Source organism: Podarcis tiliguerta, assembly GCF_965153285.1.
Source record: "Podarcis tiliguerta genome assembly, chromosome: Z".
In the NCBI taxonomy this organism is placed as follows: domain Eukaryota; kingdom Metazoa; phylum Chordata; class Lepidosauria; order Squamata; family Lacertidae; genus Podarcis; species Podarcis tiliguerta.
In genome coordinates, this window is record NC_139553.1 from 15,906,697 (window position 1) to 15,924,299 (window position 17,603).

Genomic DNA, 17,603 nt, shown 5'->3' on the forward strand with positions numbered 1-17,603 from the left:
GCTAAATATCAGTTTGGCGCTTTCTTCTTGCACTCCCTTTAACAGCAAACTCAAGTTGTGAGGTGCCAATGGAAATAGAGGCAAAACACGATTGGCAAATAAATTTTGGGGTGGAGGGAAGTGTTGTCAGCATGTTCAGGAAAACAAAAGTCTTTACGGAGGAGGAGCACCAAAATTCTCCTCCATGGATTTTGATGGTGAAAAGGTCAAATGCAGTGGGAAGGAACTGCCTTATACTTGTCTGTCTCTAGCTTAGTATTCTCCACACTGTCTGGCAGCAGCTCCCCAGGGTTTCAAGCAGGAGCAATGAGTCACACAGAGCAGCAACAGGGCTGCCTCCCTCTCTCCACCCCTTGCTAGTATTTCTTCAGCATCAATTGAAGCCCAGAGGCAGAGACTGTGCGGAAAAGACAAGGAAGGCCCGGGGCAGGTCCGATGCAGAGAGGCAGCAGGGAACCTCTTCTCTCTGGCTGGTATTTCTGCAATATCAGGAAGCATCTGAATAGTCAAAGAATCACATCCTCTGAAGCCCAGAGACAGGCTGTGTGAGAAAGGCACAGAAGGTACAGGGCAGGGTCCCACGCAAGAGGCAACAGAGAGTGCCTCCTCTGCAGGAAGGCTCCTACTGAGTCGATCCATTCCATGTGATTCAAATGGCTGCTGTCAGCCCGTGCAGAAAATCTTTGCAAAATATTTTCCCCTATCTATCCCTTTTGTTTTAGCATTACCCGAACTCCTGCCTTGGCTAGGATTTTTACACCCTGGAGCCTCCTGTCTTTCTTTTTGTGCAACCTACTTAATGTTTTCTCCCCAGCTCTTCTCCCATCTGTTTCATTTTGGCTCTCTTTCCCTGCTCGCCGCCGGCATCTGAGCTGGGTTTTTCTCCTCCCGCCTGTGGCCCAGATGCCCTCTCTTCCTGTCTCTGCCACAGAGGCCTTTCACCAGAGCCAAAAACGCGTGAGGATAAAGGTGAAGGGAGTGCCTCTGAGCACCTACAGAATTATCAGTTAGAGGCTGCTCCATCGGAGTATGTTGTGCACTGCCCCCCCCCCCCGCCCTCAGCCAGCCCTTATCTACTTGTCTTCTTACAACCACTTAGATACAGCCTTTCTCAACCTGTGGGTCCCCAGATGTTTTTGAACTACAACTCCCATCACCCCTACCTGGAAGGCCAGAGCACAGGGATGATGGGAGTTGTAGTCCAACAACATCTGGGGACCCACAGGTTGGCTTAGAAGGTGACTCTGCCTGCCATTGGCTCTGGCGCCACCTACTGGTGGCCTCCTTGCTTTCTGCACCACCAGCCCCAAGGAGGCTAAAAGTGGGGAGGGCACAAAAGTGAGGAGTGTATGTGTAATTATTAGCATCAGCTAGAGTCTAGGTCCAATAGGGCAGTAGCTGGCTGCAGATTGTAACAGAAACATTTTGCAGCGGCTGGGTTGCCCTCCTCCTTTTCTCTCTCCCAGTTAACCTCCTTCTCTAGGCAGTTAACCTCCCCTGTGACATCCCCAGAGGGCTCCCCTAGGTCTCAGGTTTGGCCCTGAAATCTCAATGCTCCTGACCTGGCAACCCTATGCCCCACCACCCTCAGCCGACCCCCACCTGCCTGCTTTCTTACTTACAACCAAACAGATACATTAGTACCTCGGGTTACAGACTCCGCTAACCCAGAAATAATACCTCGGGTTAAGAACTTTACCTCACGATGAGAACAGAAAGCGTGCGGCGGGGGGCCCCATTAGCTTAAATGGTACCTCCGGTTAAGAACAGTTTCAGGTTAAGAACGGACCTCCAGAACAAATTAAGTTCTTAACCGGAGGTACCACTGTAGCGGCTTTGCCTGTCATTGCCTATGGCTCCACCTACTGGAGGTCTTCCTGCCTTCTGCCCCACCAGCCCAATGAGAGCCAGTCAGTGTTGATAATTATAGTCAACTACCATTTTGCGTGGGGGTTCCGTTCCCCTGCCCCTGTGTGTCGACAGTGCATATAAGCGCCCCTCGTTCCCTCCACCCCCATTCCTCCCTTTTCGTGATATGTTGAGTGACGTTTTGAGTCACTTCCAGGTGTAGCAGACATGTATGATTCTGCATCTTTTGGATGCATATTAATCGGTTTTTGTATTAGATTAATTATCTGGTTGCTACAGTGCTTGTTGTTTGTCTAAGCCACCTTTTTCTCCAGGGAGCTCAAGGTGGCATACGTTGTTCTCCCGCTGCTAGAAAGGGATGTGTGTGTGAATGTGTTCAAATGAACCTACAGTATGGAGGTAAAATTTGCAGCCATTGCTCTACCCACTCTTCCTTCTGGACCCACCCACCACCGGCATGCAGCCCCTGAGCGGGCCGAGCGGGGGCGGTTGCCCAGAAGAGAATGGAAAAGGTTCTCCACCCTGGCTCTCAGGAGTGAGGCTTCTCAAAGGCATCTCAGCAGCAATTCAGAAATTCAGAAATTTGATTTCCAAGCTCAAAGTTAGCTGGACTTTTCCTCCTCCCACTTTTCCAGCAAAAGACTGTGTTGTTGTACCTCAACCAAAAGGCAGCCTGCCAAAACTGTAGTTCCGCCTCCGAGTAGATAAACAAGACAGGGACCGGGAGAGGCAGACACACAGGGAGGCTTCATAAATAAACTAATGATAAAAACAGGCAGGGAGTGGGGGGGAGGAGAGGGTTTCTCCACTCCCGCTGAATCACTCTCTCGGCATCTTTTCCTTTCAGCGTTTGCCCAAAGGTTCTTGGCCCAGCGGCAGAGCACCTGCCTTGCATGCAGAAGGCCCCAGGCTCAATCCCCAGCATCTCCCAAGTACTACTGGCTGAAACCCCTGGAGAACCATTGCCAGGCAGTCTAGATAACACTGAACCTGATGGACCTAAGGCGGCTTCCAATGTTCTGTGCATATTATTGCAACAGTAATAAACAATAGGATAATGAAAACATTTCATATTAATAAAAATGCAATCAAATTGAACATACCACTGGTAATCTATAACAAGGACTAACAATAAAGGGGGACTCACTCTTTGCAGGAGGAATTCCATCACATACCAGCAAATTCAGGTTGCTCAATCAAAGCAGATTAGTTGGTTGCCTTAAAAAATGATTGTTTTATTTTATCTTTAACACTGTTTACAGGAGGTACATGGAACACAACTATGGCAATCCTCCAAAATGTGCACTGTATCCGGCAATCATCATGCACCATGCCAGTGGTATGATACAGGATTAATTCCCCAGGTCACCCAAGTCTCTGAGACTTTTTTCTTTTTATTTTTCCTCCAGGCACGGCAGCAAGCTCAGCTCCGCCATCAGATGGCTGAAGAGAGCAAAGCGGAATACTCCTCCACATTGCAGAGATTCAACCATGAGCAGCATGACCATTATCATACCCACATCCCTAACATCTTCCAGGTGAGAGCCCCTCTAGCGACCCACTTTCTCCATCTCTTAGGTTATGCCCACATCGTGCATTTAAAGCACACAGTTTTCCCCTCACAGAGCTATAGTTCCCAGTGCTCTCAACAAACTACAGTTCCCGAGGGTACCCATGTGTTTTAAGTGTAAGGTGCAGATGTGAACTCAGTGACTTACACTTGGTTTTGCTCTGTAATTGCCTTCTGAGCCGCCACCTCATCAGGGCAATTTATATCTAAGATAATTTAACACACACACACACACATTTTAAAGCAAGACTAAAACCTTAATGAGCAGACACTTATGGTAAAACCCGATTTATCCAGCTGGAAAAGCCTGCGTCCAGCTGAGCCCTACTCAGAGTATACCCACTGAAGCAAATGAACTGGAGCTAGCCATGCCCATTAGTTCCAGTGGGCTTACTCTAAGGAGAATCGACATTGGATCTGTCCCAGTGCAAATGGGCTAACCTAATTGAACGGATTGTCCTTGCAAGGGCTGATGGGAGTTGTAGTCCAACAATGCCCAGCGGGCACCATGTTGGCTATCATTATATATTCAGTTCTATGTGTTGCTTTGCCTGCCACACTCCATGATATTGGCTGTGAGCTGTGGGGTGGGACAGTCCTGGAAGTCTACTGCCTTGAAACATCTAGCCAAGGCCACAGTGGCATGGATATCTGCTGCTGCCCCCTCTAGGGCTCAAGTAGCCCCTTGGTGGTGGTGGAGATCACAGGGTGGCTAGATGAGCCCATAGCTATTGTTCAAGGGAGCTGGATGGTGACATCACCGTTTCTCGTTCCATTGCCACCTCTGTTCTGCAGCTGTGAGATGAGCAAAAAAATTTTTTGCATTGTTATGGGGTGGGTTGGTGTCAGCTGAAAACAGGAACAACACCCCACCCCCACCCCAAAGCATGTGCTCAAATTTGATTTTTCAAGTCTCAGGCCTCAGTGATGTATGAACTGCATCAGATGCATTATCCTTCAAGGCTGAATGTTCGCTGCTGGTGGTTGTTTTTAATTTCACAGACTTAATTCTGTTTGTGAATGCTACCTAATGGCCAGGCTGCAGTGCCTAGCCTGGGAAATATGCTTCTGGGCATGTACAGAAAGGATGCCTTGCAGTCACCTCAGGATGTTGGGCTGCCCAGCTGCCTTTGTTACAGCTGAAATGAGCAATTGTTTTCCCCATTTACAAATAGATTGTTTGCTTGTTTTCCCAACAGTGTGTCATGAAATGATTAAGAACAGCAGAAATGTAAAGTAGGGGCAAGGGGGAACCAAGCAGCTGCATGGAAATCTTCAGAATAAAAGTATTTTCTGAGCTTAAAGATGGACAGATCAATCACCCTTAAATACAGATAAATTTTTATGAGGACTTTTCATTTTTTAATTGCAAACTGATACAAAAATGTGGAAGACTGAACTTAAGACTGGAAGAATGAATGGAACTTTTGTTGTGTATTGAAAAATGATAAACTGAATTGATAGATTCTCCTATCCTAAGTTGATTATTGCCCACTTTGTACAATGGGTTAGATAAATGTAGAAGGGATTAGTTTAGTGTAATGTCTGAGCAGGGAAACCTGGGGCTTATCCTTTTGCCCCACCTTTTGCCCCGTTTTTTTCCAGAGAGAGGTCCGCAATGTAATGCTCTGTGTCTGAGTGTTTGTTTGCCCAGAGCTTTCCCTGCGGAAACCCACTCTTTAAAGCTGAATCAGAGCAAACGCCAATTCTAGTTTCCAGCAGATTGATGTTTGCTCCAATTGAGCTTTAAAGAGCGGGTTTGCGTGGGGAAAGCTCTGGAGCCCAAAAATGGGGATGCACACAGCAGTGCTTTAAATTGCAGACTGCCTGAAAAGAGCAGAGGAAAGTTGTGTGGGTAAGCCCCTGGCTTGCTTCCCCCTAGCAAGGCACGATTGCTAGTCAGCTTTAACATCTATTCGGTTTCAGCAGCATTTCCTTCACCTCTGCAAGAACCAGGCATATTTATTATTTATTCATTTGATTATTTATTTAGAGCATTTGTACCCCCTCTTCAGCCAAAAGGGCTCCCAGGAGTGGCTTATGCACAGTCAATTAAAACAAGACCACCTCTTTCCTCAGGCTTATAATGTATTAAAAAAAAAATGACACAGAAGGGAATGGGCAGGGAGGTCAGAGGAGAAGATCATACCCAAGCACCAGTTCTTAAACACCTGTTCTGACAGTAATCACTTGGCACAGGCTGTAATGTGAGCAAGCTGCCCCACCTCCTGGCTGGGAACCTTAAAAGGAGGAGCTGCTATTTAAGTACCTATTCTTGCTCCCTCTTAACATTTTTGTGCAAAACAATTTGTTGCCTTTAGGGGAGGAAATCGTATGCATTTTAATACTTTTGAAATATTAGTTCAATTTGTATTGTACAGTATTGTATTTGCATGGCTATGTTTGTGTCTGTATTTGTGTTGGGATGCTTGTTTTGGCCAAAAGGTGGCATAGTAATAAATAGTAACATAACATAAGGGACGCGGGTGGCGCTGTGGGTTAAACCCACTTGCTAATCAGAAGGTCGGCAGTTCAAATCTCCGCAACAGGCTGAGCTCCTGTTGCTCGGTCCCTGCTCATGCCAACCTAGCAGTTTGAAAGCACGTCAAAGTGCACGTAGATAAATAGGTATTGCTCTGGCGGGAAGGTAAACGGTGTTTCCGTGCGCTGCTCTAGTTCGCCAGAAGCGAACCACATGACCCGGAAGCTGTACGCCGGCTCCCTCTGCCAGTAAAGTGAGATGAGCGCCGCAACCCCAGAGTCGGCCACAACTGGACCTAATGGTCAGGGGTCCCTTTACTTTTTACCTTTAACATAACATCACAGTTCTGGGGCAGGAGGTGGAGCTGGGCTTGGCTAACGAAATGAGCCCTTCTGAGGTAATCTGATGGGGTGGCTGAGGGAGAAGAGGCCTGGTGCAGCTAGTTCTCCAGCTTATTGTTTAGACAACCAGAAGAAAACCATTGAGTGGGCATTATTATTATTATTATTATTATTATTATTGGAAATCTGGAAAATCTATATAGAAAATCTATCTGTGGCTCCTTCTGGGAATTATGTCATTGCCCTGACTCCAACCCTCTGATGGGTTGAAGTTCAAAAAGAAACATGTTTTTTTGAGTTGGCACTGAGCAACTCAGTGTCCTGATCAGGCTGCAGGTCATAGTCATGGAAATATGTGGCTTTGATTGGCTTCCCCATGCTTTTTCTGCATCCTGTTTTGCTGTGGGGTTAACCCTTTTTTGTTTTTAATTGTCCTGCAAAAGGTATCACCCTTGTTTCTCCTTTTTGCCTCAAATCCTATCGGCAGTCATCACTTGAGTTTGCTATTTTGAGGGAGCGATGACAATGTTGGCCGACCTTGCAGGATTGTTAGGAGGGTTGCAAGCGAGATAACGTACATGAAAAGCTTTTCACGCGTTGAAGCGCTGTATTAATGCCGATTCTTATACTTGCAGAAAATTCAAGAAATGGAGGAGCGGAGGATAATCAGGATAGGCGAATCCATGAAGACCTTTGCGGAGGTGGACCGGCAGGTGATCCCTATCATTGGGAAATGCCTGGATGAGATAACAAAAGCAGCTGAATCCATTGATCAGAAGCATGTGAGTTCAACGTTCAATGTTTCTTTTTAAGAAACACGGCTGCTGAATTCTCTGCCAAATTGGTTTTCAGGGATGCTTGACGGAGAATGGTGATCGGTCTGGACCTGGTTGGCTTTTTCTTTTGTTTTCCCCTATTACTTACATTTTGAAATAAAAACACAGCAGCGGTAAGGTATGACCAGCTTAAAATTAGTGCTTTGCCCTATCCCCAAGTGGAAAATAGGTCTGCCACCAAATTTGATCACTTGCCTCTAGCCTTATACTACTTAAGTCACATACTACCCAACCTACACTCCCTCCCCCCCTTTCTGGCCTCTGCTTCCCCCCTTGTAGCATCTCCAACAAGATGGAGAGGATGACACAGCTGACGAGGACCCCTCCCAGCAGTGACCACCAAGTGAACCTGTGTGGGATCTGCCCCCACCCTCCCCGTTATGCCAGGGGCAGACAAAGATCAATTTGTTCTGGGTTTCTGACTTCCTGTTTTTGACATCTATCCCTTTCTGCTGCAGAAAAGGGACTGGCTATTTTTAGCTCCATTGTAGTGGAAGGATGTTTGGATTGTTGTGGGAAGTATGTAATATGGATTTAAGGGAGGGGGGGAGAGCAATTAAAAAGGAGTTCTAAAGGTTGGGGAATCAGAGGAGGAAGACACCACTGCCCCCAAAACCTCAGAATGTGATTATCATTTGACATGTTTACTCTTTCAGTTTTGATCTCTGACTTTCTCTCTTCCTCTCTCCACCTCTTCCTCCCCCCATGGGTGCCACATGTGGGTGCCACAACTAGCATGCTTGTGGCTGTAGCTCTGCCCTCCACATCCTACTGGGAACAGGATGAAGGAAAAAATAAGATACCCTTGCTTTCCGCGGGGCGGGGGCGCTAAGCAGGAAAACGGTTGTGCCATTCCCTGCCTTTCTGGGAAATTATAACACCTGTGGTTGGGGTGGAGTGGGAGGAAATTCAGTTCAGGACCAGGTTGCATTTAAAAAGTGAATTTTCCTAATTCATACTTTTTGAAAGAGTAAGCAGACTGAAATGCAGTTTTCCCAACCAAGGTTTGTGTGCAAAAATGTAGATATATATACTTGGCAACCTTGCATACAGAAATGTGTATATGAAAATAATTTGCACTAAAATGCTGAAGAATTTTCACAAGGACTTTAAGGAAACAGATGTGGAAATATGGAGAATAAGATTGGAAAAATGAAAAACTGAAAGAAACTGAAAATGACAGATTCACCCGTCCCTAGTAATCAAACTAGTGTCAAACAGCTTTTCAGAATCTCAGGCAGAGGCCTTCAGGTCCATTTACCTGAGGATTACACATGGGACTATGTGCATGCAAAGCATATCCAACAGTTTGGGTCCAGAATATCTCCATCTGATCCCTTATATCCCTGTCTGGTCCCTGAGGTCTTTTGGGTAGTTTTTGTGGTTCAGATTCGCACCTGGTATTCACCAGGACCCGTGCTGCGTTCAGTATTGTGAGCCAAATTTTGTGGACACCCCCCCCCCCCCGAAATGAGAAAAGCTCCCTCGTTGTTAAACTTCCAGTACCTACGGGATATTTTTCTCTTTTTTATTCCTGCAGACATTTGAATGGAATTCTAATGTTTTCACTCATTTTACACTTTCATTGTATTGAGTGTTCTTCACTTAGAGATGTCTGTAACTAATTGGTATGTAAATTGCAGAAATAATTCAAAAATACCACTAAGCCATGAAGCCCTTTTATTGAAACTCATCTTTCTGGGGAATTCAAGGGCTGTGAGATTTCCAAGACAGACAATCCCAGGAGCTTTGAGTTTCCATCAGAGGAGTTTCACGTCACAAACTTTTTTCAAAAAAAGTGAGTAATACTGCATTCTGGCAACTACAATCCTCTGTGCATCATTGGGCTGGTTTGCCAGAAGGTGCTGCTGCTGAGCTGGTCTTCTCTGCTTGAGCACCACTAGTGGCTGGAGTGTGGTACTGCATCATCTAGTCCAGTAGCCATCATGACACAAGTAGACCAATAGGACTCCACCTGGATGTACATAAGCACTCAGACCGGCTCCTCACTTTGAGTTTTTATGAAGGCTGACCTGCTTTCAGTCTGTGAACCTACCGGCCAGCTCTGCCTCCATATTGACTGTGTACAGCGTACTTACTAGTTCTGTCTGGTACACCACTTATCAATGGCATCTTAAAAAAACAAAAAACAAATTATTAGCATTGTTTTCTGTGTTGTCCTGATCGTTTCAGGATTCCAAGTTGGTGGTAGAAGCCTTCAAATCTGGGTTTGAGCCTCCAGGCGATGTAGATTTTGAGGACTTCACCCAGCCAATCAAGCGCACCGTCTCCGACTCCAGCCTTTCAAACTCCAAAGATGGGAAGCCGGAGTCCAGATTCAGCAGCAAGTCCAAGGGCAAGTTGTGGCCGTTCATCAAGAAAAACAAGGTACCGGATTATTTTTTCCCAGATTTCGGCTTAGTTGTGTCAGTAGCTTTGTCGTTTGCTACTCGTGTGTTACTTTGTAATCCCAGCAGTGAAGACTTTTTTCTTCTCTCTTTTCTCTTTCTTTTTCATTAGAAATTAGTTTCTAAGAACTAATAGCTGATGTCTTGTAATTTATTGTAATATTTTTAATTTATTGGATTTTGCTTTAATTTGTAAAGTTTTTTTATGATTTCTATGTACTTCTTAAAAAATATTGTGTTGCTCTTTATTGTTTTTAAAGCTGTTTTCTTCAGCTTGGTTTTGTTTGAGTTGTCATGTCTTTGCCATGGTGGTTTTTAGTTTCCCGTTCAATCCCAAAGAGTTGCTCTCTGCTTTCATTGTCTCATGCTTGCCTGTTGCCCTCTGATCACATCGCTCATCCCTTTCCAGCTAATTAACAACATGCCTGTCTCCTTTACTGCATCCCTGATGCCTGTCTCTCTGTTGCCTTTCCACAACATAACTGAACTCATGGGATGCAACCTTCTTTTTCTTTTTAAAAACCCTCTTGATGAGGTCTTATTATTCCAAACATCTGCTCCAACGTATGTACCAACAATGGCTGTGTGATGCAGTTAGGCCGCTCGCATTTTGCCATGCTACACATCCTTGTGGACAAGGATACGAAAGTTACTAGTCTATAATCTGTTCTTAGCTCATCTGCCCACATGTGTCTGTTAACTCATTGGTTCCACATAAGTGCTAGTTTGCCAGAGCTTTCCTAAATAGCCACGTCTTCCTTGCTCATGGCAGTTGACTTGGGCAATAAGTGTTGGCACACAAGGGCATCAGGCCCCTCCATCTGTGGCCTGGGCAGCAAATGTTTTGGATTACCCTTTGCAACTCATTCCCCATTCATTTACATTTCCTGCCGGCCTTTGTAACTTTATCCCCATTTGTATTTACTGTTTCTCTTTTTTCCCATCGATGCATGAAGGCATGCTGTCCTGAAGTCCCATTGCATTCAGGGGGTGTGTGACTAACAGGATCCTTCTGTCTGATCAGATTCCTTTCCTCCTACCAAGTCCCCTGAAGTTCAAGAGTGGGTTAGAGAGTACGCATTTCTGTCTCCTTGATCCTCCCAGCTTTAGGCTATTAGTCGCAAACAGTGCTATTTCAAACTCCCAGTCTTCAGGGAACCTTTCCCCATGCCAGGGTGTCTGTTTAGAGAAAAGGCAAGTAAGAGGTAACACGATGCAGAAATTAATAAAATTATACGCATGGCACAGAGAAAATGGAGGGAAGGGAAAAAAAATTCTCCTAACACTAGAACTTGTGAGCATCCAATGTAGCTGAATGCTGGAAGATTCAGGACAGATGGAAGAAAGTCCTCCTTCAGGCCGCATAGAGTTAAACTGTGGAACTCCCTTCCACTGGAGGCAGTGATGGCCAACCTGGATGGCTTTAAAAGAGGTTTCCCATGGGAATCTGGTTGACCGCTGTGAGAACAAGAGGCTGGGCTAGATGGGTTCCCTTTAGGCTCTTCTTATATTGGTGAACTTGTGGATATATGTCACAGAATTCCCACTAAGGACTCTGGGAAGTAGTCTAGGGCACACTGTTCACACAGAGCCCTGCCCAGGCCCTTGTGGATGGAGATCACAGCTTCCAGAACACATCCAGCCCCTCTCCTTCCTCCCAGATCTCTTCGAGTGAAGAAGTGTGTGATATTTAGGAATCCCTATTAAGCTTCTAATGGGACGTGGGTGGCGCTGTAGGTTAAAGCCTCAGTGCCTAGGGCTTGCCGGTCGTAAGGTCGACGGTTCGAATCCCCGTGGCGGGGTGCGCTCCCGCTGTTCGGTCCCAGCGCCTGCCAACCTAGCAGTTTGAAAGCACTCCCGGGTGCAAGTAGATAAATAGGGACCGCTTACTAGCGGGAAGGTAAACAGTGTTTCCGTGTGCGGCTCTGGCTTGCCAGAGCAGCGATGTCACGCTGGCCACGTGACCCGGAAGTGTCTTCGGACAGCGCTGGCCCCCGGCCTCTTTGAGTGAGATGGGCGCACAACCCTAGAGTCTGTCAAGACTGGCCCGTACAGGCAGGGGTACCTTTACCTTTACCTTTATTAAGCTTCTAAGAACCAACCTGGGTTTCCTGATGTCGACTGATCCAGCTGGCAGATAACTCCCTCCACACCCACATGGAAACGTGAGCCAAGGAATGGGGGATGAATTCAGTCCTCGTTTTAAATGCAAACTATCAAAAGTTGAGCTTTCTAAAGCAGTATCCAAATGCAGCCATCGTCCGAAATTCATGCCTGCAAATTTTGTGATGTAGTTCTCTGGCTCAAGTAACATGTGTAAAAATGTGTGTGCAGTGGTAAAGTGTGCACGAAAATGCATCAGTCGGTGAAAGTAACATGCGAAGATGCATTATATTAGAATCATAAAGTTGTAGGGTTGGAAGGGGCCCAAAGTGTCATCTAGTCCAACCCCCTGCAATGTAGGAATCACAGCTAAAGGATCCCTGGCAGATTAGGGCAAATTGCTTTGCAAAAAAAAAAAGTATTGTCAGAGAAAATTGCCTTAAAAACCATGTGTGTTAGGATAAATTGAAACTAAAATACTGATGAATTGTCATGACGACCCATTATTATTATTATTATTATTATGATGATGAAAGAAAAAAGTCACAAACTGATTTGGAAATGTACGGAAATGAAAAGATAGCCCCCCCCCCAAAAAAAAACAGAGAAAAGAGAAACACAAAGCAACCAGAATTGACAGATCCACCCATCCCTGCTTGCCCCATCCTCATCTGCCTGCCAGAATTTGATGTAAAGAAATGCACTGAATTATTATTATTTAATCCTTTGAGAAGAAGGGTGGGGTACAAATTTATTTATTTATTTCATTTCATTTATCTCGCACCTTTTCCTCCCAGGAGCTCAAGGGTGCTCTTACATGGTCCTCCCCCTCCTTGTTTAATCCCCATAACAACCCTGTTGGGTAGCTTGGGCTCAGCGGCAGTGACTGGCCCATGGTCACACCCAGTGGGCTTCTTGGCTAGGTGTAGGATTCGAACCATCGTCAACACAGGTCCCAGTCTAGCACTCTTAACCACTGTGACATTCTGGCTCTCGAATAACAAATGAATTAAATAAAATATGAGCTTTCCACAGTTTCATCTTGCCCGCCATCTAAGAATCTCAGCGTCCTGTCATGGCACGTGGGTTTATCCTGTTTGTACCTTTGAGGTGGAGAGAGCTGAGAGGGAGAGGGTGTGTCATTTGCCAAGGCCTCATGGTGAACTTCATAGCTGTATGAGAGATTTGAAAGTGGGGGCCCCTGGTAGCTTTGCCGTATGACTCATCGTGTTTTCCATAGAGGGAATTCGCTTGTACTCCGAGATAACAAGTTCCTGATGAATCCAGTTGTATAATCAGGGCTAGGGAAATGGGCTGTGGAAGGGAATCTCCCAATTTTCTTCGCTTCACCCTCTCATCTTGTTTGCATGTGGCATGATGAGGATTTCTGGCAGCGCAGGGTGGGGGTAGGGAATGCCGTGCATTAACTCTTTGCATTGACCACTTACTAAAACTCATTCCCCCCCCCCCATCACATGCTCCTTTAATAACACAAATCTTTTTTTATTGTTAAAAACAATCACATTCCCAACCCTTGATCCTTCCCTTTATGCAATATATATATATAAATTTTATTTGGGGGCGGGGAGGCGGGGAAACCATGGCTTTTTTTATTTAAAATAAAATGCTTTTGAAACGTTGCTTTTTTGCACTTTTGGGTTCATTTCTGTTTGGTTTTCTTTTGCGGACGTGCTTTCTTTTTCTGGGTTTGTTTTGTAACCGTTTTTTTCCCCTTTTTTAATTCTATCACTTCTCCATCTCTTATACGTAGTTTATGTCCCTTTTAACATCCCCCCATCAGCCCCCTCCTCCGCCCCCTTCTTCTTCTGCCTCACCTTCCGCTGTTCCTAATGGCCCCCAGTCTCCCAAGCAGCAAAAGGAGCCCCTCTCCCACCGCTTCAACGAGTTCATGACCTCCAAACCCAAAATCCACTGCTTCCGGAGCCTAAAACGCGGGGTAAGTTTGCCTCTGGGTGTGTCTCTGTCTGTCTCTTTCTTGGGTACCTAAACTGCACATCCAATCATGACTTCTTTGAGTAACTGAATCTGTTTTTCCTACTGCATCCATCCCCCCCCCCCTTTCTTCCCTGTGCGTCTGTCTATATGTTTTTAATGAATACCATACAAGTTCTCGTCACACACAACCTGCACATTTAAAGCACATGGCTCACCCCCTCTTAAGAATCCTGGGAACTGTACTTTTCCCCTCAACAGGGCCCAGCACCTTCAACAAACTACAATTCCCATGATTTTTTGCGGGGAAGTGCACATTGTATGTACGGAGTGGATGTGACCTCTGAGAAATTTTAAAAAGCTGCTGTCAAAAACCCCCACAATGAAACCACAATGCAAATACGTAGCTCTGGACTGCAGTTGAGTCAACAATCCAAGTGCAGCCAATTTGGAGGGACAACAGAAGGCATGGCATCATGCAGTGATGCAGCCTTTGCACGTCCAGGAGCATTTTTTATTTCTCGTAACACCCTGAACCTTTAATTGGCAGGACTCTGCCATAGAAAATTCCCCAAAGAAGAGTTTGCATGACTTAAAGGCCACATCTTCAGCCAGGCATTTAGAGCACTCCAAACTACCGTATTTTTGCGTGTATAACACGGCCCTGTGTATAAGATGCCCCTTGTTTTGGGGGACTCAAAATTTAAAAAATGGGGGGAGATTGCCCCTGTGAATAAGGACCCCCCCCTTTTAACATTATTTTTTAGTAAAAAAAAGCCTAGTCTTATACATGGCAAAGTACGGTACTTTACGTCATGGCTTCTTCCACTAAAGGATCCTGGGAACTGCAGTTTTTTAAGGGTGCTGCGATTTGTTAGGAGGCTCCTATTCCCCTCCAAAAGCTACAATTCCCAGAGTGGTTTAACAATCCCACTGGGAACTCTGGGAATTGTAGCTCTGGGAGGGAAAATAGGGGTCTTCTAACAACTCTCAGCACCCTTAATAGACCGGTTCCTAGCAGAGACACCACCTTGAATAAAACATTTTGAGGACCCAAATGAGCCTGCCCCCAATCCTAGCAACAGATGGGGTGGAAGGTGCCCACCCACCCCACATTTTATCTCCAAAACAGCTCTGTGAGATTGGTCTCAGAAACAACGACTGGTCCAGGGATATTCTGAATTCTTAAAGTTAAAAAGGGACTTGAACCCAACTCTCCTCAAGCCCAAATTTCTAGGCCTCTGGTTGCCTCCTTGCAGGTGCCCAAAATCAACAAGGGCTGGCTGCAAAATTATGCATTTGCCTGCTTGGGCATTCTTTTAAGACTCGCCTTATTTCTGTGACAGTAAGTTGCTTTTCAATATTGTGTGTTAATGGTTGTAACCTCCCCTGGAAGCCTTGGTGTAAAGGGCAGATTAACAATAACAACAACAACAGGTGGGTAGCTTTTCTCTCCTACTCATCTGAATTAGGTGATTCTAGGTTTTTTGGGTTTTTTTAATGATCAGCTACAGCCGCTTCCTCACTCATTCCGGCAGAGCTCCGGGAACCTGCAGTTTCCATTCTCTCTTTCTCTCTCTGCTCCATTCACAAGGGCCGTAAGAAATGATGTCAGAGGGTTTTGCCCAGTCCCAGTTCCCTTGCCATCCAGCAACCCGTTTACAAGTTTACAAGTTGGGAAACAAAGTCCAAATGTGGAAAAGAAAGAAAAGCAGCAATACCCATCACCGGGGAGGGGGGCTGCCCCCTCAAATATTTTATTGGGGTGAGGGACACAAAGGAGTTGGCAGCTATGTTTCCCAGCATCCTTTGGGAGAAGCCATCGCTGTTTAAAGTGGTATGGTAATGCTTCAAATGTGCAGATATTGCTTTAATGCACCACTTCATTCTTTGGTTTACACCTGATGGACTTCCCCCCCTCCTTTTGACTTGACGTGAGTCAGATCATTCCTGTACTGAGTGGGTGGATTCCTTTGCCACCATGAAAGCAAATTGCCATGAGCCAGACTCTGCCAGTGAACAAAACTGACTCTTCATTTGAATTTTTGTGGTTTTCATTCCGTGGAAGTTCTTGATGTGATTTCCCTTTCCTTCTCACTGTGTAATTAACTCTTCACTTCACACCAGGAATGTTACTTGATCATCACCTTGTTTCATTTTATATATGTGTGTGTGTGCATATAGCCATTAGTAGCCTTTAGTATGTGTAGATATTCCACCGTAATACTCTTGCAATCTAGCTGTAGTGATTCTTTCATCTGTGTTTGTGTACAGTCGGTATATAAGATATATAAATCAAAGTGTTTAGCCTGTGAAATTTTATTTTATGTCCTGGTTTGAATTATTGCAGTTAAATTTCGGTGGGGGAGGGGTTGCCGTTCATACTGTGTACATACTCACTGTTCTTATAAATGGAATGATTTTGCTGATTCATGGGGCTAACTGGGTTCAAAGGGCTGACTTTCCATATTGTGATCTAACAACTCCACAGCACACTCTTGAGTCCCATCCGTGCTGGAAAATATATCCTGGAAATCATGTTCCATCTGGAAAATCATGTAGTCATTCTACTTCAGACCACAAACCCATAATTGAATGTCCTACTGCATCGAAGACTCCCTGCCTGTAGAAAGCTAACAGGGAAGACATTTTTTAATAGGTTTATGCTGGCGTGATAGATGTGTGGATTTTTTGGTATTTAAAAATATATTTATTTACATGGACTTCTCCCTTCTGTGTCTCAGAGTTCTTCTTGACATGCCAAATGGTGAGCTGAATGTACCCTGATGCCTCAGACAAGCTCCAAATTTATGGCTTGCTGTTTCTTAGGAACCTTACGAACAGATGAGCTGTGGAGCATGTGCAGAGGGCGACTTCAGAACAGAGTAGCAGAAAAGGAACCCAGCACGACTTTCCTAACATGTCACAGTACATCAAAGCTGCTTAGAGCTGATTGGGGAACATATCCCTGACTGTTCTCTATACCTCCCCCCCCCCCAAAAAAAAAACCTCTTCAGCACAGAGCTGAGGGTTTATTGGTCTGCTCTGAGTAGGACTAACATTGGCTGCATCCATACATTGTGGGTCATCTGACTCTTTTGCCCCAAGCAGAACCTGGATGGTTGAACACTTGAAGATGCTTTCAACCGCATGCATAATTTCAGGATCTGCTTGCAGCAAAGTCTCTTAACTAGAGCAGAAACACCCCCCCTCCCCACAGTTTTCTTTTGTTTGATGACAAAAAAAAAATCCTGCATGTTACCATGCAGGGAAGATTTGATATTCTATATCCACAGTGGAGTTCTGATTATTTATTACCCCCCCAAGTGATTTGACAATTCTGAGGCTGGAGAGGTGTTTTGGGGATTTTGCACTAACTTCAGTCTTACGTTTCACCCACCAGGAAGGCATTAGAGCTGAGTGGTTAGGTTTTCAGTGTCGATTTTTGGAAATCCAAATCACCAGAATGCGAAAATGCATCAGATTCCTCGCCTGCAAAAAATAAAAGTTTGGTTTGGTTCTACAGCTTCCCCATTTCCCACAAAGATAAAGCACTGTGAGGCCCCAGGCAGAGACATCCTCACAGCTTAGCAAAATGATCTTCTGATCTGTCCATCTCCAGGCACCTGAATTTCCTGCTTTATCTTTTCCAATAACAGGTGTGGCTTTCTGGGTGTCCCTCTGTGGGGTCAGATCCAGGGTAGTCAATGTGGTGCCTTCCAAATGTCCCTGTGGTGTAACCACTGGTCATAGTGGGTTGTATTGAAAGCGGTGCTAAGTCAACCTCCCCCCAACACAACAATTCCCGCTGACTCAATTGGTCTCCCTCTGCACACACTCTGAAACTGATTCTGTCTTTTGCTGGGGGTGGGAATCCTTGTGTTTTTGGGGTGCACAAGTTGGGTTCCACCTGACAGCTGGGAACTGATGGGAGCTGTAGTGCAAACATCTGGAGGGCAGCACATTGGGTACCTCTGCTGTGTTAGATGATAATGTGGACGTCAGACCTAAGCAGAGCTATCTGTTTATTTTTGCTGTAGA

The 17,603-nt window shown here is 45.4% G+C and overlaps 1 protein-coding gene across 25 annotated transcripts in view; it reads left to right on the forward strand.

The window, feature by feature from the left end:
- The window catches only part of FNBP1 (formin binding protein 1), a 114,560-nt gene that overhangs the window by 71,747 nt on the left and 25,210 nt on the right, over positions 1-17,603 (forward strand). For 14 of the 25 annotated variants that reach the window (XR_014507206.1, XR_014507207.1, XM_083423674.1 and 11 more), the window contains exons 7-10: positions 3,279-3,407; positions 6,898-7,044; positions 9,292-9,486; positions 13,381-13,566. Coding sequence is in view for 23 of the 25 variants with exons in the window: in XM_083423674.1 (XP_083279800.1) it covers positions 3,279-3,407; positions 6,898-7,044; positions 9,292-9,486; positions 13,381-13,566 (657 nt within the window). In the remaining 2 variants the exon portion in view is untranslated. The remainder of the gene's footprint in view (positions 1-3,278; positions 3,408-6,897; positions 7,045-9,291; positions 9,487-13,380; positions 13,567-17,603) is intronic. The other 11 variants (XM_083423669.1, XM_083423667.1, XM_083423668.1 and 8 more) reach the window with 2 other exon arrangements.